This window comes from Sphaeramia orbicularis, chromosome 9, assembly GCF_902148855.1.
Source record: "Sphaeramia orbicularis chromosome 9, fSphaOr1.1, whole genome shotgun sequence".
In the NCBI taxonomy this organism is placed as follows: Eukaryota; Metazoa; Chordata; class Actinopteri; order Kurtiformes; family Apogonidae; genus Sphaeramia; species Sphaeramia orbicularis.
In genome coordinates this window covers 17,672,750-17,695,868 of record NC_043965.1, presented here as the reverse complement: position 1 = coordinate 17,695,868, position 23,119 = coordinate 17,672,750, and the positions used below count along the sequence as shown (strand labels likewise).

General features: G+C 37.5%; 1 protein-coding gene across 1 annotated transcript; it reads right to left on the bottom strand.

Annotated features, from left to right (window-relative positions):
* Window positions 1-3,408: 3,408 nt before the first annotated feature.
* On the bottom strand, window positions 3,409-23,055 carry hspb8 (heat shock protein b8). Its single transcript, XM_030143444.1, has 3 exons — window positions 22,261-23,055; window positions 13,584-13,647; window positions 3,409-4,932 (listed from the first exon to the last, which is right to left on the bottom strand). Exons 1-3 carry the CDS (start codon window positions 22,697-22,699, stop codon window positions 4,758-4,760), a joined length of 678 nt encoding a protein of 225 aa, XP_029999304.1. The 5' UTR covers window positions 22,700-23,055; the 3' UTR covers window positions 3,409-4,757.
* Between the last annotated feature and the right edge of the window lie 64 nt (window positions 23,056-23,119).

The following is a 23,119-nucleotide window of genomic DNA, read 5'->3' as shown; positions in this document are numbered from 1 at the left end:
TGAAAAACAAAACACTGCTGATACAGACCCAGAGAGCTGCAGGGCACCAGAGGCCCCAGAAGTTACATCTGCAGGAGTACCTGATCATGGAGAGTCTCCTCCTGAGCTTCATGGTGATCAAGCCCATACTGACAGCCCCACAGCTGGGCTTCAGCAGCAGGAAGAGAGGAGGGAACAGGAGGAGGACACCCATGAAGAGGCAGCAGGAGAGTCCCACCCAGAGGACACTCACCAGGATTCTGCTAAGAACCATGAAACCTTGGACATATCCACGGAGTTAGAACATAAAGAACCACCTGTGGACAGAGAAGTCCAGGGAAAAACAGGCTCAGATGAGGCGGATGAGGGGAACACCCATACTGAGGAGCCGGAGCTGGGGAAAAGCCCACCGAGTGAGGACCAGAGCCAGGCAACAGAGGCGGCTGACATTAACCCATAAAGACTCAGTGCTCATTTTATGGCAGTTCCAAAGTGAATTTTTCTCTCTAGTTAACCTTTCTTAAGTGATTTATCAACATTTATTACCCTGCCCCCCAAAAAGGAAGACAAGGGGTATTGTTTTTGGTTCAGTTTGTTCGTTTGTTTGTTAACACTCTAGCAGCAAAACTATTGGTTGAATTCATACCAAATTGGGTTTATACACTGCCAGTGACCCAAAATAGAGCTGATTACATTTTGGGAAAAGGAGGTCAAAGTTCAATTTTTTTTTTAAATGAATTTTTTAAAATCTTTTTTTTCCCCATTTACTTATAATGAGCAAAATTTCAAATGTCTATAAAAACATTAATTTTGTTTCAATTTACTTCAAATTTGGCACATATATAGAGGCAATTGATTGCTGCTGACGTCAGCACATGCATAGACATGATGACATCAGCTGGATCGATCGGGGTTTGTTGTGCCTGGCACCACTTGTTATAATATTATCCCTTGTATTTTGCATTTTCACTGTAAATTATGTATTTTCCTATATTTATTTTCCTATATTTAATCTATAAAGACCCAGTGCTACTTTTGTGGCAGTTTCCAAGTCAATTTTTCTCTATATTTAACCTTTAAGTGATTTATCACCATTAACTGTAACATTATCTTCCTAATTTTGCGTTTTTTCAGTGTAAGTCATGTATTTTCTGATATTTAATTCACTGATCATGTAGATGTTCTTTAAAGCCCAGAGTAAAGTTGAAGGTTATTATATCAAAAACTGTGAAAACTGATGAAAAAGTGACTTTTTCAGCAAAGATATCAATAACTGATCTTAAAACAAGTGTGCCCATCCTCTGTCATTGATCCAACTCCATGGGTTTTACTGGTGAATCAATGCTGTAGAAGATGACGCCGTTTCCATGTTCACTATGAAGCCTCGGAACGTCCAAATGGGTCATATCTGATGACCATATAAAGATGATAAACAGCATTTTACACCAAATATTTACATGGATTTATAGGGTTAGTGGATAAAACAGATATTAAACATTTTAGTTCAGTAGATGCTTTTGGTCACTGGTGGATGTTTGGGTCTTTATGTGTTAAACAGGAAGAACAGGAGCACTAATGATGCACAAACTCTATTAACAAAGTCAGCCTGCATTCACTTGGTTTGCATCAGATCTACAGATACACTTTAGCCTTCTCTGTACTGTAGTCCTATAACCATGCTGCATTTGGAGCTCCAATAAAGCAATAGCAAGCAGATGTGTTGTTTGATGACTTCATTGCAGTTTTCAGCAGGATTCATCACGGATTTCCACTCATGTCTGGTAGAGATGATGAAAAGCTCAAAGAAAAAACAATAATAGCATCAACAACAATCTATGTAATTAAACAAAATACTCTTTACGCAACATAAAGTGCGACTTACTCATATACTTACACTCACTCAGGCTGCATGTTCCACCAGACAAAGGAAAAGTCTGGAGGTGTGGCCTAAAATGTCAGGCCAGGTCATACCCCTCCTCTACCAGGAAGTGCAGGTTTCAACCCATATAATATAGTCAGTTAAAAAGAAAATTTCAAGACAGTCACCATTTTTGGGTGAATGTGTCGAACTGTTAGAATGTGAAAACATGTAAATACATAAAAGGTTCAGTATGTGTCTGAAAGTTGCAGTTATTGATCACTGGTACGTTTCTGTCCGATAAATCCTTAATGTCATTCTCCACATGGCAGTTCACATCACTGAAAATTCATCTTTGCTTTTCAATATTTACAGGAAACGAAATCAGGTTGTTTCTTTACATTTAGTCTTGTAAAAGATTTAGGGAAAAGTGTGTATTTAAAAAATTCTGGCATTTTTCCTGCAGCTTTATCTTTTAAAGACCCAAACATCCATCACTGACCAAAATCATCAACTGATATAAAATGTTTAATACCTGTTGATCCACTAATCCTATCAATACATGTCAAGAATTGGTGTAGAATGCAGTTTGTCATCTTTTCATGGTCATCAAATATGACCCATTTGGACGTTCAGAGGCTCAGTATTGAACATGGAAACACCGTCATCTTCTACAACATTGATTCATCAGTAAAGCCCATGGAGTTGGATCAATGACAGTGGATGGAGACACTTGTTTTAAGATCAGTTAATGATATATTTGCTGAGAAAATCACTTTTCCTTCAGTTTTCTCAGTTTCTGATATATAGAGATGTTTATTATATAATAAACCTCAGCTTTAACCAGAGTTTTAATGAACATCTATATGATCAGTAAATTAAGTATAGGAAAATATGTAATTTTCACTGAAAAAAAAAAAAAAAAATCAAAATACAGAGGATAATATTATAATAAACAGTGATAAATCACTTTTAAAAGGTGAAATCTAGAAAGAAATTCATTTGGGAACTATCACAAAAGTAGCACTGGGTCTTTATGGGTTAATATACTGCACATTGAGCATCTGTGTGTTAATCATTACATAAAAATCTTGCTGATGATAAAGTGGTGTGATTCCAACTACTGTTGCCATGGCAGCCCAAGTCCACTTCTATCACTTAATACAAATACAACAGCCTATAAGTACTGATACATTACAGGAGGTGCCACAGACTTTTGTTATTTGCAGTGCAATTGTACTGTGGAAACTTTTTCCATTCAAACCGATCATCCCTCTTGATTTCACTACCCAGAGAAGATTACATTATTTTGCATCACACAACATGCAATGGAACTGGCCCAATTTCTTTTGTGCTCCTTTCAAGAGCTCTGGCGATGCTGCCTCCATGCGTTCGACCCATTCTGCAGCACATGGCCGTGCCAATCTCACCCAGCACTAAGCCCTCCGCTAATCTGCTGCCCAATTCCTTCTGTTATCCAACAATAACACCACAGGCTCCCTGGATCCCTGGAACCAGGCCTGTGAGTGGCATGGTTCTCAATAAAAGACACAGATGTTAAGACACACTGGGACATTGGCTGGACATTTTTATTGCGTCAGCCAATACAAAGACATCAACATAAAAGAAGGCAGGAAACAAACGTGTTTGGCAAAGAAGTCAGTCTGTCTGCTCCAAAATCATGCAGTCATCATCCTGTATGCTCAAATAGAAAAAAAAAAAAAAAAACGCAAACCATATTCTAACACCGGGAACACTTCAGATTATTATTTAGAATGAATTGGCACATATTAAAATCTATTTACAATACACTTTGGTAGAATGCAGTATAAATACACACAATCCACCCTTGATTAAATCACCAAAAGGTGACTCACTTTCATGTCGTCAGTTTAAGTGACATTCATTAACTCAATAACAAGCCCACCTTCAGAGACGAAGTAAAAGCACAAAAGAAAATAAGGCCTTTTTGGTGATTTATTTCTTCTAAAATAAACTAAATTGCATCTTAAAATGCAATATCTACATTTGGGTTTTGAGAACGAATAAGTGAAAGAATATGTGATTAAAGTTCATTAATGGTCCAACTATGGATGCTCATGTTATGCATAGATCACTAAAAAAATCAAAATACTATATGTGTATTAATGACAATAGTATGTTCACCTGATGGTTTTTAATCTTTTTGTTGTAAAGACCTGCATAGAGACAAGAGAAGAATAAGGGGCCAGTTTCATAAAGAGAGTTTAACTGGTGTACAGTCTGAGATCAGTGTAAATTCTGCTTCTAAATCCATCTGATGTAAATTACAGCTTTACAAATGTAAAGTCTGATGGGTTCTGATCTGTATCATATACCCAGAACAGACTGTCACATTAACCAGTAGCTCCAGCTGACAAGAAAGAAAACATATTTAGTGGTTTGCTTATGATTTGACTATTATTTAAAATAATAAGAGGCTAAAAGGTTAAAGAGGATGTGCTGCACACTGTACATTATTTATTCATTTTTTTTTTTTTTTTTTTCAAGAACTGAACCTACATTTTTTTAAATAAAGTGTTGAATTTCTTTTTCTACAGACTGAAACTTAGTTAAACTTAGTCCGTTTTAAGATGGTAAATTGACTAAACAGATTTGTGCAACAGGTACATTTACTGTAGACATCTACTGAGGTCTGAATATTATTATCAATACTAGAAAAAGCCCTAGTTTAGTCAAGGTCTGTGTCTATGAAACTGACCACAGATGTTCACTGAAAGAGTCGTTTGAGAGGACACTCCTGCCTGAATGAAGACGTGTACTTCCTGTTGTATATTGGACTTATTTTAATTCACCCTAAATCTGAGGGCCACATATTTCATATCAAACTTGTAGCAGGATGATTTGGTATGTCAGTGGGGAGGCTGGATCAAAGTCAGGGTTAAACCGTGGGTGCCTCTTGGGGTTTCGGGGCCTCCCCCTCCTGTGTGTCACAGATCTGGGGCCCCTCGTCGCTGAACAGGTAATATGGGGGAGTCTGCCGAGCTTCGATGATGAGTACGCCTTCGGGGGACAAGGAGGCGAAGACTGTCAGAGGGTCCACATCTATCGGGATCCTGGAAAAAAAAAAAAGAGGAGAAAAATCCTGAGAACGAGAGGATTTTGTTATGTGCAGGGTGCGATTTGTGGGGCGGAATCCACCCCCCCTCTGGTTTTTACATCCCTACTTCTGCTGATTGAATTTCATCTTCATCTGCTTCATGCAGTCTCGGAATTCATGAACATCCCCATGCACATAAATACACTGTATACCTTACCTATCTCTCTGTGTTTATATCAGTCTCCCTCTCTGTATCTGAAAGTGATTTTTTTTTTTTTACCCATCCCATCTTCACCTGCGGGTAACTGATCTGCTTATCACTAGTATGGACGTACATCTGCAGGCGCCAATGTACATGTTCAACTGCATCGTAGTCAATTAGGTTCTATGCTTCATTTTACAGTGTGATTGAGTTGCCCGTTGGCCATAAATCCTCTACCATGTTGGTGTGATCGGCCCCTATCCATGGGCCTGAAATTGAATTAGGCCACCTCCCACATCACAGGTGTGGCCGTTGCAGAAAATTAAATGTTTCATATATCCTTAGTTCACATTAAAGATGAATGTTTGACTGTTGGACATGTAATAGGGCCGACCGGCTGACTTAAACAAGAATTAGGCCTGTTGATTGCTTGATTTTTCATGATAAAAAAACAACAACAACAACAACAACAAAAACACCTCCCCTCTCTGTTTTTTTGATACATCGCACCCTGGTTATGTGTATAGATTAGATTATATATTGCTATAGATTAGACAAGATAAGGATAGATAGATAGATAGATAGATAGATAGATAGATAGATAGATAGATAGATAGATAGATAGATAGATAGATAGATAGATAGATAGATAGATAGATAGATAGATAGATAGATAGATAGATAGATAGATAGACAGATAGATAGACAGACAGACAGATAGACAGACAGACAGACAGACAGACAGATTGATAGATAGCAGCATAACAAACAGTAAAAAATAGAATACAAGAATAAAATAAAACACAAGAGCACGATACATAATAAATTACAAGTATATATATATATATATATATATATATATATATATATATATATATATATATATATATATATATATATATATATATAAAAAAACTGGTACAAAATCTAGACAAACGGGATTAAACAATAAGGTGCAACAATAAACTGTAATGTGCAAAGTAAAATGTATTTTTTTCAGTAAGACCTGTACATACAAGGACAGAAGTTTAGCTTAAGTTTACTTTACAGCGAAAAAAAGTGTGTGAAGACGAGCACGTTTAAAAGCACAAGTGGGAGAAACTAAGTAGACAGCAGCGTTCAGCTCGTCCCATCTGATGCCCAGGAGATGAACTGAAAACCACCAGGAGTTTTCATTAAAAATGCTGCAGCTTTGCAACAAAGGCAGACACACTACTGATCCAGGTGTGGGGTTTGCAAGAATGGAGCTGGAGTCCAATTAAAGTGAAGTTGAACACCTGTAACGTTCCATCTGTGTGTGTGCTCCTAATCTGCTGCTCTCAGCCGTCGTAAAGACAACAGGTTATTTTGCATTGGGCGTTTTTCCCTTTTGCCTCCTTTTCTATTACTTTTCATACAGAAAATGTTTTATTTTCCGAAGCACAGTGCAGTAATTGGCTCCTAAACCATGCAGGATGATATAAAGTTTGGATGGAAGTCAGCCAGTATGACAGTGTGTGAGCATTTTCATTCCAAAGGAGATGATCCACTCTAGGAACCAGGATTCTGAATCACTTTTCTGCATGTAACCGTTTATCGGGCAATATTTGGTAATTTCCACTAACAGTGCTCCACTAGCGCTAATGCCTAGGTCGTAAAGATTCTTACGAACAATGGGTTTGTACAAATCTTCCAGTTCATATGAAATTTGGAGTTTGTAGACATTCGTGGAGGGAGCATGTTTACGATGTCCAGATTTTGTACAAACTGGAAGATTCGTACAAATCCATAGTTGATAAGAATCTTTGTGACCTAGGCATTAGCGCTCTGTCCTTGAAAATGACAACATCCGGTCTCAGAAAATGAAAAAAAAACCATCCATTTTTGGTCTGTTCTTCCATTTCTGTCAGGTAGTAACTTTCTTTTTTGTTATTAGAAAGAGCAAACGAAAATCAATCCATTTTGTAAAACTAGGTTGATTTGTTTTGACACTGAGAAAGAAAAACACCTTGAAATTAAATTTTAATTCATTTATTTTAAAACGAAAATCAATTAACCACTAGTTTTTCTTTTGTTTCTGAAAAGAAAATCCAATTACCAAAAGACACACTGACCTACACGGATTGAGGTAGATGACGATGTCCAAAAACACACTAAGGTTTAAATTTTGAATTTCAGTGTATTTCATTGAGTGCCCTATAAAGGGTTAAGTCCAACTCAAGCTTCATTTTAAGGTAATACCAGTGTCACTGTGGAATGAGAGCTGTAAAGTGTGCACACATAGATCCATGGAAAGCCTTCTTTGTCTGACAGCATGGCCAAATATGGGTGTTGGTCGGTTTTCAGCGAGAGCAGCCAAGTGTCTTTGTAAGTTAATATAAACATCAGTCTGCCCGGGCCCTGTTCAGAAGAAGAGATGGTGGGTTTAATTAGACTGAACCCTCCGCTAGCTTCCCACTCCACTGAGAAATACAAGTGAGAACAGGATCGAGTGGGAACACAAAGACTTCACCTAACAGAAGCAGACGCACACAGTACAGAGGTCGAGTCAAGTCTATTAGTGTAGCCAAATACAATATCTAACTGAGTCCACACCGCTTTGAGATGCAGTAGCCATAGGTGGAGAAAAGGGCGATTACAAAACAATGAAGAGAAAGTTGTAAAAATAATAGGAATACAGAGTCCAACAATGGGATTAGAGGAAAACCAATATAGATAAAACACATCCAGTATGCTGTGACCAAAGAGATAAAGTGTAGCAATATAGGTGCATGAAATGTTGTTTCAGGGCTAAAGACAGTCCAGTGGGTGTGGAGGTGGGTGGAGGGGGGAGGGGGAGGGGCAAACTCAGCTGCAGATATAAGACACAAAAATAACAGAATCTACCACACAAATACAAGAAAAATAACGGTTTTGTAGTTGGTGTTTAAAGGTGGCATGAAGCAGAAGCAGTATTGGATTTTTACCATATTTCCATCTCATACATGAATATGTCTCTGCATATTTCGGTATCTGTGCCCCCCCCCGCCCCCCCAACACTATCTTTCAAGGAGCCAATTGCCGCCAAGCAAAGTTGCCCCTTCTGACAAAGTCAAATCACTCAGGCGGCCCATTACGTGAGACTCTGGCAGAAACCTTATCTGTCCAGCTTGGGGAGTTTATTTACCTCTAGCAAGCGCACATTTTATCTCAGACATTGATTTTGTACAGCTGCCAACAAACTGTCCAATATGGTTTTTCCCTGCAGAGATGCTCGAGCAGAAAAAGACAAGACAGTGAGACCGGACGGGGTATAAGCGTACATGTGTGATGGTAACGTACATGAACGCTCCCTCCCACTCACAGTGTGTATTCAGACTGAGTCGATCTGAGGTTTAGATTCACTAAAAACCACTTCAATATGAAACCAGACATGTTACATTTGCCTTAAAAAAACACATGACCTGAGTTCTCAAAACTACCCTTTATCTCTTTACTGATTCACAACATATTTGGTTAATAATTGATATATTTCTACTTATTTTTACCTTAGTCTGGACAAAATGGAGGACAAACCAACCCTTGGACTCATGAGCTTTTGCTGCTCAGTACACATAATCATTTGCTACAAAGGGTTTCATGTGCTGATATTCCAAACTGTCAACAGCAGGGGGAAGTCACCAGAACACACTTAGGACTACCAAAACCACCAACAAATCCACACTATGAATCCACAGACTGCATCATTCACTGACACAAACATAAAGCTCATTGTTTACACACATCTATATTATGGGATCATCAAGTTCTTCAAACTAAAACTTATGGTTGGTTATTTTGACAGTCGATCAAAATAACACTGTTTTACAATATTCATCAGCTGATAGTTTACATTATAGCTCTGTTAGCTTAGCTCTGTTTTTAGGCTGAAATCAGCCACAGTAAAAACCATAAATCACCTCTGTTTTCTGCAGTTTGTGTTGTCAGTAGCTGCACTAAAGAGCTGTTTGGAATCGTCCAAACAAGGTCAGAACTGTCACAGTTCAGTCTGAAAAGTGGATCAACCAACAGCAGCTTAGCAAAAATGAAAACATCCCATAATAACTATACCTTCATAAGAAACTGCACCTGAAATACCTGAAACTGCACTTTATATAAGTATTACACGACCGTCATATCTGCTGCTGGTTAGTTCCATTATGCACCTCATAACCATTACTGTAATTGTACTACTGCTGCTACACATCCACTTTCTATTCTGCTAGAGTTTATTTATTCTTTTTCCTTTTTTTTTTTTCCTCTTTTTTTTAAGTGCATGAAATTGAACAAGGTGAGAGAGAAACACTAACTTAATTTTCTCTCTGTTCTCTGTTGTTCTGTGCATCTAGCAAATTGACAATAAAGAATCTCTGAATCTTTGAAGCTTCATAACCAAACTAACCTGTGTAGATGAAACGCTGCGCTTTCATCAGACTATTTCCACCAGGACGCAAATGTAAATATGGCAGCTATTCTGCTATTTATGTGCAGAAAAAAATGTTTGATGTGAATGAGGACCGGTGTAGATGAATGGATGCAACTTCCAAATGGAAAACCGCGGTTTAATATATGTATATATATAATATATATATATATGTATTACTTTTGAGTTACATACAGACTCTTGTCATAAATGCCCCCCCACCCCCAATGCAAGAGATAGGAGAGCCTTGGGATGCATAAATTTGTGCCCTGAAGTACATGTGGACGATAGCTCAGTCAAATAAAGCTACAGTCTTTGATGTTCAAATCCCAGCAGGAACGCATGCATTTTTTTCAACCTTTTCCATGTTCAAACAGGAGGCACGGCACCGAGGACCGGTAGATAAATCTGCAATTGATAAAGAATTCTACCTAGTAATAGAAACGTTAGCTTAACTTGTCAGTGCTGATCACAGGGATCATGCTAATGCTAACTAGCTTCTGTAAAGCAGGGTTAGGGTTAGTAATGAGCATACGTCCATGTAGACAATAGACTGTCTTCTGCCATCTTCACCCATTGGCTGAACACCAACAGGAAATAGAACTTTCCTGATGCATTTTTGCTTCGTTAACATCTGGCAGTATTCCTGTTTTTTTTTTTTTTCATTTGAGCAATTAAATTATGGGCAAAAAGTGTGTTGTAATGCAAGCGCTATTGAACATGTACCGAGTAAAATGTTACTGAAAACTGATTAGTAGTGCCTTACACTACTGCGTTACAGCAAGAAGTAATCTGTTACTGTAAAGCATTACTTTTGTAATGCATTACTCCCAACACTGGAAGCTGGTATGGTGACCTACAGAGATGCAGGAGACACTTCATGTTGATTTTTCCTTCATTCTTTTCCCAACATGTTATAGAAGATAAAGACTTAACTTTTCTTTACTGTAACTTTAAAGCACTGTGTGAAAAACAGGCTGTACAAACTCCTGCTGTGTCTGCAAAAACAAAGTATCAAACAGAATCATGGAGTAGTATATTATTAACCAGACAAACACAAATAATGCTAATTCTCTGTGCTATACCCCTTCCTGTGCCTCAAATATGGCTGGAGGATTTGTGTATTGAGGGCAGTTATTTATACATGATCCCCCCCGCCCCATCTCTACATATTCAGTCTGTCATCCGCTTCAGGTTTTGCTTCGCTGAGGAACACCGGCCTGATCCGAGGGCTTACCAATTACAAGGATTGTCATATGAGCGTTGTGGGGCAAGCGCAACTACTAACTAATTAGCCAACAGGAAATTAGCAGAACCGGAGTGACGCGCCAGTGAGACGGCGATTCGCACCAGTGATTAACGGTGCTGTTTGAAGTCTTCCCAGTGTCCAATTAAGGCGGTGTGCCGGTCAGGTTGAGGAAATTCTGTTATCTGTTTGGCTACAGCAGGAAAAGGCTTTGTGATAGTTGTGCACTGATCCGTTGTTCAGTATTAATTCACCATGTGCATGATGTTTTATACTGGACTGTTAGGAAGCGTTGTATTGGTCAGTGGTGTCACATGAGAACCTCTGATCAGAGCCGATTGTGTACTGAAAGCTCAGATACTTTTAAAGAAGCTGTTCTAAACGATTTAAAGTGGCACAAAAACTACTATTGACTCTTACATGGACTCTGGACTCTAACAACCATATCTTGTTCACCTTTAAATGATTAAATACAGTCTCAAACTCACACTGTTGAAGAAATACTCTATCATCTTTAAAAAAAAAAAAAAAAATACTGGTTAGAAAAATGTCAGCTCCTGTAGCACTCAAATATTTACAGTATGTATTGGCTTTAGCCGAAAAATTCAAGGATACAACAGTAAATATGTAATGTCATCACATAACTATAAAGGATTTAATTTAACACTACTATGTTTACAGCTAGAGAATGTAAGTGTAAACAGGTTGTTTATGAATGTCAGGAGTGATAGACATATTCTGGTCATTTACTCAAAAGTATTAATTAATACAACACAGCAAAAAAACTTGATTACAAGCAGCACATACTTACATGAAATATTAAATGTCTGTTGTGCAGGTTGCATTATAAATTGTTTTTTTAAAATTGTATTTTAATTGTTTTGCACTGTAAAGTACTTTGCGACTCCCTGTCTGTCAAAAGTGCTCTATAAATAAAATTTACTTACTTACAATAAAAGGTCCCTGCCAATGCTTTAATATTATATACGAGGGTTTTTTTTTTTTGTTTCATCACTGCCACATTGTGTTTTGCATTTGCATTCTGCTGCAGATATGGAAGTTGAGCTCATTTGAACCACTTTATATACAGTTTGATATTTTAATACACAGCAGTGCATCATATTTTATAAAACCATATGAAACACACATCTCTAAAAGGTCAGCTTTTTATGACTTTTTAGGGGGGAAAAAGGCCTGTTTCCAGTGTTTTGATGACACCTTTTCCAGCAGATCCTGAGTTTTTTTTAAGAGTTTACTTAGCTTAGAAAGGAGGACAGTTTTCTTAACTCATCTTCCAGCTTCAATCATAGACTGTATATACTGCAATTAGTGGACAGATGAAACAAATAGGTTAATTTGGTTGTCTCGATATTGACTTTTAGGAATCATAATTGACCAAATTTGAACAAAAGGGGTGGGATTACAGAAGCCAGAAGGGTCAGAGGTCAGCTAAATCAATCAATCACTGTATAACAAAGTCATTTTACAGTCTTGTTAGCGGAACCTGTTGGATCAGTTTGTGTGGGAAAAAAAAAATAGTTTTATTGATTAAACTAAAACTTATCAAATCTGACTCAGGGGAGTGAGTTGTCACACACACCTGTCAATGGAAATCCAACATGACAGACGTTAAAGATTCCATTGGATACACGAGCTGATTAATGGAGGAAAACTATTAAAGCTGGATCAGATCCCTTATTAACCCATAAAGAGCCAAACATTCACTGGCGACCAAAACCATCTACTGATCTAAATTGTTTAATACCTGTTGATCCACTAATCCTATCAATCCATGTAAATAATTGGTGCATACACTTATTTTTATGTTCAATTAATGATAGATTTTACTGAAAATGTAACTCTCTCTAAAGTTTTCTCCATTTTTGACAGAATAACCTTCAAATGTAATCTAAACAATGTGATTAAAATACATGATCAGTTAATTAAATATAGGAAAATACCTGATTGTTCCTGAAAAAAATGTAAAATACAGAGGATAATATTATAAATTGTGATAAATCACTTAAGAAAGATGAAATAGAAAGAAAAAATAATTTGGAAACTGCCACAAAAGTAGCAGTGGGTCTTTATGGGTTAAAGGGTCAAAATAAAATGGATGAAACTGGAATGAGTCCTGGGAAAATTACTGACAGTATTTAGAAAGCAATCCAATATAAGTATGTGGGAGTCAGGGCTTTTAATAACATTTAATCCACATTATGACATATGTGGATGGACTGGATTGGACTGCAAGGGCATGGGATAAAAAATGGGAATCCTGAAAGTAACTAAAACTTTAAGAAAAAAAACTAAGTGGAATAAAAAGTACAATATATGTTCTTTACATGTAGAAGAGTTTAGGCTGCACAAAACCTAAATACTTCCATTCTGTTCTTAAATATGTTACCAAGTTGAATAACTATATTTGTCAGCAACTATATTTGTCTTCATGTTCCTATAAATTCAGGCTGATGTATGATAACATTAAAACAATATCATTAAAAACAGTGGTAATAATACAAAGTAGGTGTTTATAATAGCAGCTATAATTCCTGATTATTTATACAGACCCTACAAATGTCTATATATTTAACTACAGCCTTGTTAAAGTGTGTTGTATACATAACCATCATATTCTGTCCATAAAAGACAAATAGGGGACAAACAACTCTACAGTCAACACATTCTTGTGCCAAAAAAAGAACAGCCAGTGCATCATTATCACATGGAGTTGAGAAATCCAGCGAGAAGAACAAGACATAGAAGAGCGCAGCTGTCATTGACTCAAATCATACTCACTGTATCTTCTTTGTGAAGTTCTTTGTAACTATGCCTCCTTCTTCCTGCTTCTCTTCATGTTTTCCTGTTTGGAGGAAAAAAAACATCAGTGTATAAAGTGAGTCATGTGACTTTAAAGGAGTGATATTTAGCTTTTTTAAATGGAATTGTGTATTTTAAAACATTTCCCTGTGGTTTACATAAACTGTAAATGCTCTGCTTGGGTCTGAATTTTTCATTAATTCAACTCCACAGGTCCATCCTCAACCCTATTTCTGAGTAATGACACGAAAAAGGTCGTTTTGAGCGCTGGCCCTTTAAATGCACATGACCCCACCCCCTCCAGGTTGTTGTTCATGCTGCTCTGTCCCGTTCAGCCACTTGTGTTCGTTAATATTCACTCCCACAAAACATGAGGAACTCGGACTCAATACAAAACTTCAAATCACTTCTCAAAACTCACCTGTTCAAAACTGCATTTTCTTAAGCCTCTTTGTTCTCTTTGTTCTTTTTGTTTTGTTTGTTTGTCAAGCATCTTTGAGTGTCCAAAAAAGCGCTACACAAGTGTGATGTATTATTATTTATTATAGTAATACAAACAACGACTGAACATTTTAGGTAAACGGCTCAAAATTTGGACATATTTTCAGTTTTTACTACAACCTGCTGCTGCAATTATGATGTACAGGGTGGGGAAGCAAAATTTACAATATTTTGAGGCAGGGATTGAAAGACAGTGTATGACCAATTAGTTTATTGAAAGTCATGAGAATTTATTTGCCACATGAAAATTTACATAATAGAAAATGTTTTTATTCTATGTGTCCTCCTTCTTTCTCAATAACTGCCTTCACACGCTTCCTGAAACTTGCGCAAGTGTTCCTCAAATATTCAGGTGACAACTTCTCCCATTCTTCTGTAATAGTGTCTTCCAGACATTCTTGTAATAGTTTTGCTCATAGTCATTCTCTTCTTTCCATTATAAACAGTCTTTATGGACACTCCAACTATTTTTGAAATCTCCTTTGGTGTGACGAGTGCATTCAGCAAATCACACACTCTTTGACGTTTGCTTTCCTGATTACTCATGTGGGCAAAAGTTTTTCTGAAAAGGTATGGATAATAGTGTTAGGTATGATTATGACATCAGTATATGTTTGGTTTCAAAACAATTGACGTAGTGCCTGCTGAGAAAAAACAACTAAATGTTCATTGTAAATTTTGCTTCCCCACCCTGTACTCGGAGAAATGTTCGTCGGAAGTCTTGACCTTATATGTGCAAATGTCGTAACATAACTAGTTGTAACAAATTAACAAATTAAGAAGGAATTAAACGGGTTGTAGAAATCCACTCGATTTTTGCTGGAATGAATATAAAGATAGCTTTGCAGCACCTGGAGGGTTCAAATTCAAACTTTTTGAACTATGAGGGTCCAAATACACAAATAAATGAACCAAAGACTAATAAATGTGGGTTTAGCAAAATATGACCCCTTTAAAGCACTTCAGATATGATTAAGTCCAACATTGTAGTTGTAGTTGCATTGACGTCATAGATAACCGATGAAAATATGCGTTTCTCAATCTCTGAGTTTCACAATGGGATGAAACTGAAGGTGATGATGACACTGGAGGGAAAACATTGTACACACACACCCTTGTGCATTGCTCAATCCAAACCCTTAAGGAGGATGCAGTGATCATGTTGAAATAATGAAACATATTTATTTTGTTCAACTGCTTCTAAGAAACACTCAAACATGTGGTTAGCCCCACCCCCTCTCCAGGGTAACATCCCCTTCTCCTGGGCTCTGTTTATGGCGGTCCTATCTCTTGGGCTTCCTTGCAGCTGCTCTGGTGCTGCTAAATGTCAACGCCACCGCCAGCAGCATGGACTGCCCCCCCCCCCCCCCTCCTCCATCTGCACTCCGACCTCAATTATGCGCTACTCTATACCCCTCCAGTGACGTCTCTGCCTGCCGAAATTGCTGGACTCCACCACAGATCCAGGCCGGAATATGGAATGTTCGAGAGAGGAACGAGCTGAGATCACCGCTAAAGTCACCAAGTTTATTATATGAAGCATCATGAAGTGAAATGTTCCTCCAACAGCGAGCAGCCGCCGCTCCTTCTTACAACACAGACGCCAAATTCCAGATGCTCTATGTAATACATTCAAGAGGCCACATTACAGTTTTATCACAGTGCATAATCCACTATAAGGTTTACTGCCTTTCAGGACAGAAATACGTCATGTTTTCCCCCTTTTTGCTCCTCGGTGACATGAAGGAAGTTGTTCTTTGCTTCTATTTAATCCAGGCTGTCACATCCACATTGAGCCTGCTGTTAAAAATGTGTGTATGTGTATTATTTTAGCGTATTAACCTGACTTTTACTTGAATAGCCAAATAAAAAACATGATTCAAAAGACTAAAACAAAAGGCACTTTAGACATTTCATCCACTGATTCTTGTGGGAAGTTTGAGACATGAAAAACTGAACAAGCTTCAGTTCCAGATCAAGAATATTATCATTAACGCAAACTAATGAAATGACGAAAACTAGAATTGTGAAAACATTTTCGTTAACTGAAATAAATAAAAACTATGATTAAAAGAAAAAAAATGATAACTAACTCAAACTGTATCGTGTGCTTATAAAATAAAACTAAAACATAAAAATTATGGATAAAATTCCCTTCATTTTTGTCTTTGTCAATGTCGGATTGATATGAAATCAATTTATATCCCTCAAGCAATTTTAGCTAGTGGCACCGTACGACACTTCACGGTCTGTCACTTCTCGTCACTTGTCATTTAGAGTCGTCTTCTCATCCCCACTCTACCTAGAAACATGGAGACTAAAGCTGGGAAAAAGCAGCAGAGTTCTGTATGGGATTTATTTGAATACGATGATGAAGAAGATAAAAGATATGAAAAAACTAAAACTAATCATTTAGACCAAAACTAAAACTTAAAAAAACTAGCAAACCTGCTCTACAAAATAATTAAAACTAACTGAATAAGAAAAAAAGTCAAAACTAAATAAAACTAAATTATAATGAAAAATCCAAAACTATTAGAACCTTGTTCCAGACACCTCATTAATGATGGTTCAATAATTTTCATTTTGTCTTCTCATTTTAATGATATAGGGGTTATTTCCTTTTGTTCAGACAAAGTAGTAGCATTAATGAAAATTCTGAAGTTTTTGATAAATATAGTCTGACACATTATATTAAAGGTTCAATTTGTAGTCACACTCACACACACACACACAGACACACACACACTACACTTAGCCAACACAATACATCTGACCAGCATCAGTATTTCCAACAGACACCACTTGTCGCCCTCTGTCTTGTCTTATGTCTGTTCTGTCCCACTGTCTTGTGTCCATCTGTCACTTTGTTACGTCCTGTCCTTTTACACTTTTGTCTATATAAGCCCTTCCTCTATGTATATGTATACTAGCAAAGAATGGATGATAATGTGAGTGTAAAATTTGAGATTGTTACCTAAAGGTAGGGTAGGAGATCCTGGAAAAACGGTTCGAGCAAACAACATTTTGAAAATACACAATTCAAAAGCCCAAACCCCCTTCTTCAGACTTCCCCCCGAAGCCACGCCTCCAGACTACCGTACTGTACCAGAGGTAGGAGGGGGGAGGGACAAATGGCAGTTGAGTTTGATTGACATATCACCGTTCAATCATTTCGATGAACCGGTTAAAATGATTGGATGGTGTTTTTTCAGCCCTGTCCGTTCCACAGGTGACTAAAATGTTTTATTTTTGTGTTAAAGCATTTAATTAATTGGTTGCAATCAGGGTGTGAAGGGGGTTTAAAGCAATATATATTAAAAAAAATGCCCCAGGACAACATCTCCTACCCTACCTTTAAACACAAGCTGTAATTAAAAATAAAATTGTCCTCCAAAGAGGGGTGGTGGTGGTGGTGGGTTTAAAAAAATAAAAAAAAAAAAAGGTTCAATTTGTAAGATAAAGTTTGTATTCAGGTCTGTTTTCTGCTGTTGGTGTTAGCTAACTCCAATTCTAAACTAACAACTGTCCCGTTTGTTTACATCCATGCTAACAGAGTGTACTTCTATTACGATTTAGAGTTTTTTTTTCCGCAAAAACAAAAACAAAAGTGATTATACTTGTATACTTGCTACCATATTCTTCCATGCCTCTCTTCTGTCCCTCTAGCAGCAATGTTTAACCACAATTAGCTTCAAGTTAGCCATCGTCAACAAATGACTGACACAGGTTTCCGATAAGCACACGAGTATACACACATCTTACACACTTATGGTTTGTGGTTTTGTTACTGCTTGTACTTTTGTTCTAATATTCTTGTTCCTGCTGTTGCCTCTTCTCGGAGGGCCTTGGGGTTGATTTGGGTATGGGGGGAAATGATATAAAAGGCAATGTATAATATATGCATTGTAACTCCACTTCTTTGTATGTGCTGTTACATTGCTCAAAAAAAAAAAAAGATTAAAAAAAAAGATAAAAAGTTTGTGCTTTTAATCTGATTCTTACCCAGTCGTCATGTCTGAAATGACAAGTACAAGAGGTTAATTCTATTTCAGAGGAGTGGGAGTTTACTGTGACCACTTGTATCATTGTAAAGCCACAGACATGTGTACACTGTGTTCTCAGATCTGGTGTAGTCCTACAACAATGACAATCACTTTCGAAAACACTCTAATTGAATCCGTGCTGCAATAAGTGACAATGAAAGCCTTCACAGGAAATGAACTGTTCATCATTTCAAACCTTTAGTCACAGTTATTCTGTTGTTATCTTAGCTTATTTATTTATTTATTTTTTCCTTTGTTGTTTGCTACTGGTTATTGCGATATCAGTTCATTCACTGATGTTCTTCTATTGTTCTTGTTACTGTTTATTGTTACTGTTCTGTTTTTGCCTGTTGTTTGTTTCCATTTCAGGGTCTATATCAGTGTTTGTGTATAACCCCCAATAATCTAATCTGTTCTGCCATCAGGTAATATCCATACAGTAATAAAATAATTGAATCCAACCATTAGGGGGAACTGATCTAAGGTTCAAAACCCTCTTAGATCAAAACTGTCAAACTACTTATGGCACCAGTACACTTTTATTGGACGCCAAATTGTTGAACAAGACAGATTTAAAAAAAACAAAACAAAAAAAACAACCTTTAGAAACGTCAACATTCATGAAGTTGCTGATTTGACCTATTTTGAAAAACACAAATAATGGATGATAATGAATAGACTAACTACCTGACCGGTCCTTTCTTATGATGAATAGAATGAATTTAGTAACTTTTCAACAAAAATGTGATAATTTTTGGTTATATCCGAGAAATATCCTTTTGAATTACAGCAAGAAAAAAATCTTTAAAATCATATTGTAGGGCTGTGATAAGTCAACCTATATTTTTTTGATCAAGGAGCTGTAAAGTATCTACATATTAAAGGGGTCATATTTTACTAAACCCATTTTTATTAGTCTTTGGTCCATTTATTTGTGTATTTGGACCCTAATAGTTCAAAAACTTTGTAAAAATTGAGTGTATTTCTACAACCCCTTTTAATTCCTGCTTAATTTGTTACATTTTATAACTAGCAACATCACGACATTTGAACATATAAGGTCAAGACTACCGACGAACATTTCTCCGAGTATGCCATAATTGTTTATCAGCAGCAGCGGTTGTAGTCCATATTGAAAATATGTCCAAACTTCCAGCCCATTACCTAAAATGTTTAGTTGTTGGTTGTATTAACGAACACAAGTGGCTGAATGGGACAGAAAGCGCTGTTAACAAGCTGGAGGGGGTGGAGCATGAAGTGGCTCATTTGCATTTAAAGGGCCTGCGCTCAAAACGACCTTTCTGGTGTCATTAAATAGAAAAATAGTGTCAGAAATAGGGTTGAAGATGGACCTGTGGAGTTGAATTAATGAAGAATTCAAACTTAAGTATAGCATTTACAGTTTATATAGACCACAGGGAAATGTTTTAAAATATACAATTCCATTTAAAAACCAAAATATCACTCTTGTAAATGATGACTGATGAAGCTGTTAGACTCAGTCCTGGTCTAAGATGCTGAAATGACAACGATGCTTTCAGCGACCACAAAGGAAAACTAACTGCTGATTCATAAACTATATATAATGTTTGCTTAGTTCACCCTGAGGATTGTATGTTAAAGATTTGTTCATCCATGTGCTGAACACCTCTGGCCTCAAACATGCTTGTATCACGCTCCCAGTCACACTTTTAGAACGGGGTCGAGTCACTGTGGCAGGCGGGCCTGGCATGGAGCTGATTGAACGACCCAACTGGCATACCAAACAATGTATTTATAAAAGCCTCCGAGATGGGGGTCTGCTCTTCACTGTGCCCTCTTTATTCTCAGGTATCCCTGGAATTTGTCGTCTTCTACACCATTGATTTGAGTCAGTAACGTTTACAACTTGAACTCATTAACCCACAAAGACCCAAACAGCCACTGGCAACCTAAACCGTCTACTGATCTAAACTGTTAAATACCTGTTTATCCACTAACCCTATAAATACATGTAAATAATTAGTGTAAAATGCAGTTTGTCGTTTTTTCATGGTCATCAGATATGACCCATTTGGATGTTCAAAGACCCCATAGTGAACGTGGAAACACCGTCATCTTCTACGACATTGATTCGCCAGTAAAACCCACGGAGTTGGATCAATGACAATGGATGAACACACTTGGTTTATGTTCATTTAATGATATATTTTGCTGAAAAAGTGACATTTTCTTTAGTTTTCTCTGTTTCTGATATAATAACTGTCAACTTTAATCTGTGCTTTTATGAACATCTACATGATCAGTGAAATAAATATCGGAAAATACATAATTTTACTGAAAAAAATGCATAAACAGAGGATAATATTGTGAGAAATGGTGATAAATCACTTAAGAAAGGTCAAATATAGAGGAAGATTCATTTGGGAACTGACACAAAAGTAGCACTGAGTCTTCATGGGTTAAATTAATCACTAAATAAACTGTGCCTACAGAGACGAAACCTGCGCCGGGACTGCTGGGTAAACGCGTTGTCCTATTTCCAGAACATTCCCTCCTGTTTGACGGCAGAGTGCTGCTTGTCTTATTGTAAACAGAGACTGTTGTCACGGGCCTTGCCTTAAATCTAAATCGAGCTCATGAACGACTGAGGGAGTGATTCTCTCGGAATCTGAAACAGGTGTCTAAGCTTGAGGATCTGCCTGCCAACGTGCAAGTCCCGCAAGTCCCAGTCCCCGAAATCTGTCTGGTTCTTCCATATCAAGACTCATTAAAGCTGAGGCCATGCTATACTACTGAGGCTGTCATTGTCCCACCTCCAATGTGCTGCAAAGTGAACCAGCTGATGTGTCTTGGCAACTTAAAACACATCTTGTGATAGATACTCAGGAAGTTGCTGTTTGTACTTTATCTCATTAAAATGTAGTTAGTTCTACTTTTTTGTTCTTTGGACTGAGACTTTTAACCAATAAAGATGCAGTGCTACTTAATTTTTCTCTCTATGTAACCTTTCTTAAGCTATTTACCACCATTTATTATAATATTATCCTCTTTATTTTGATTTTCAGTGTAAATCATGCGTTTTCCTATATTTAATTCACTGATCATGTCAATGTTCATAAAAGCTCTGATTAAAGTTGAAACAGAAACAGAGAAAACTGGAGAAAAAGTGTCTTTTTGTGCAAAACATATAATTAACTGAAGATAAATCAAGTGTCTCCATCCATTTATCAAACTCCATGGGTTTTACTGGTGAATCAATGTTGTAGAAGATGACGGTGTTTCCACATTCATTCCGGAGCCTCTGAACGTCCAAATGGGTCATATCTGATGACCATGAAAAGATGACAAACTGCATTTTACACCAATTATTTACATGTATTGATAAAATTAATGCATCAACAAGTATTAAACAGTAAGATCAGTACATGTTTGGGTCTTTATGGGTTAAACACTTGTGATTTTAAATCAAACCAACTGGAAGGACCAATAAAACTAAAAATACATCAGCGCTACAGCTGGGATTTTACAGATGCAATAGCAGCACTATCCCCTTTGGAGCAACTCTGAAAAACTAAAAATGCCACAGTATATCATCTGTCACTTTTATCAAAATTTTAGTCTAAGTCTTATATTAAATCCGTACTTATGTCATATATGACGAGTATAACTGTACATTTCTGATGATCATACGGTAAGTAACAGGGTTTTTGTCCATAAATTAAACATACTGAGTCATAAATACACAATATGTAATCTGAATTAGGAAAATCTTTTGCAAAATAATAAAATGGTAAATTCTTCTTTTTGTTTGTTTTTACATTATTTACACTCTATTATTAAGACTATATATAAAGATAATATTTAACTAAAATATCTGATTATGTGTTGTGTGTTTTAATTCAGAGATGATAGTTCTTCTTAGGTTTTAATGCCCTTACATTAACATTTATGGTTTTCCATGTTGTCCAGGACCTATAAATAGACCTCCCATGTATCAAATAGTAAACTGACCTGAGGCCATCCAAGTGGGGGATTAACAGGTGTCTTAACATGACCTCCAGTCACTGATCATACCTGTCTTCTAACAGTGGGTACTGTGGATTGATGTCCACGGCCTCTCAACTCACCAGACACTTCTACAAATCCATCTCTCGTTTTGACGTGTAACTCCTCTGGTTTGAAGCTGTGGACGTTCACGCAAACTTTCCACGGTTCCCCCCCGGTGGTGACAGGGGAGCTCCTGGATGTGGGCTCCACGGGGCCGCCTCCGTACCTGCTGGTGTACAACTGGGGCCCACCCGTGGACTGCCGCGGGGGGAATCCTGTGCGTAAAGTGCTGGTGAAAGGAGACGCGCTGAGCCGTGAACTGAGCCGACCAGGCCGAGCCCAGCCCGGCCAGTCCATAGCAAGGTCATCTGGGAAGGGGGGCATCCCAAAGTCATCCTCCATAAACCGAGACGTGAGTTGATCCCGGAACGGAGACTGGTCTCTGAATGGCGACTCCCCGAAAGGATCCCTGGGAAACCTCTGCCGGCTCCCCATGGTGTAGAAGTCTCCCTCTGCCATGTGCGCCTCAGCCAGGAAAGTTCACTAAACCTAATAAATAAATAAATGAATAAATAAGACCCCTAAAGACCTGTTTTCAGATGGATCTACCTGATTATTTTCTCACTATGGTCACAACTTTATCTCTTTTGCGTTACGCGCATCCCTTTTACGCACGCAGTCCCCCTTTTGATCCAACAACAAACTCTTGAAATGGACAGTTTTTTAAAGCCTCGTGCTCTAATTCCCTCTGGCTGTGGGTTTTATACACGACTGTGATTTCCCAGACGACGCGTCACCCCATAACAAGTGTCGGGAAAGTGCTGGGAGGATCTGGAGAACACTCCCACTGCAAAAAATATTTACCGGAGAACAAATTACGCAACTTTAAATCCTATCACTCCTTGCGCTAAGAGCAAGAAATCAAACATTTATGAGCTG

What these genes read in the sequence shown, in the direction of transcription:
- hspb8 (XM_030143444.1), bottom strand. Translation starts at nt 22,699, where the DNA reads ATGGCAGAGGGAGACTTCTACACCATGGGGAGCCGGCAGAGGTTTCCC. An exon ending in TGGATTTGTAGAAGTGTCTG is followed by an intron (nt 13,648 to 22,260) that starts GTGAGTTGAGAG and finishes TCCTCCAAACAG; the next exon opens with GAAAACATGAAGAGAAGCAG. An exon ending in AACTTCACAAAGAAGATACA is followed by an intron (nt 4,933 to 13,583) that starts GTGAGTATGATT and finishes TTTTTTTTCCAG; the next exon opens with GATCCCGATAGATGTGGACC.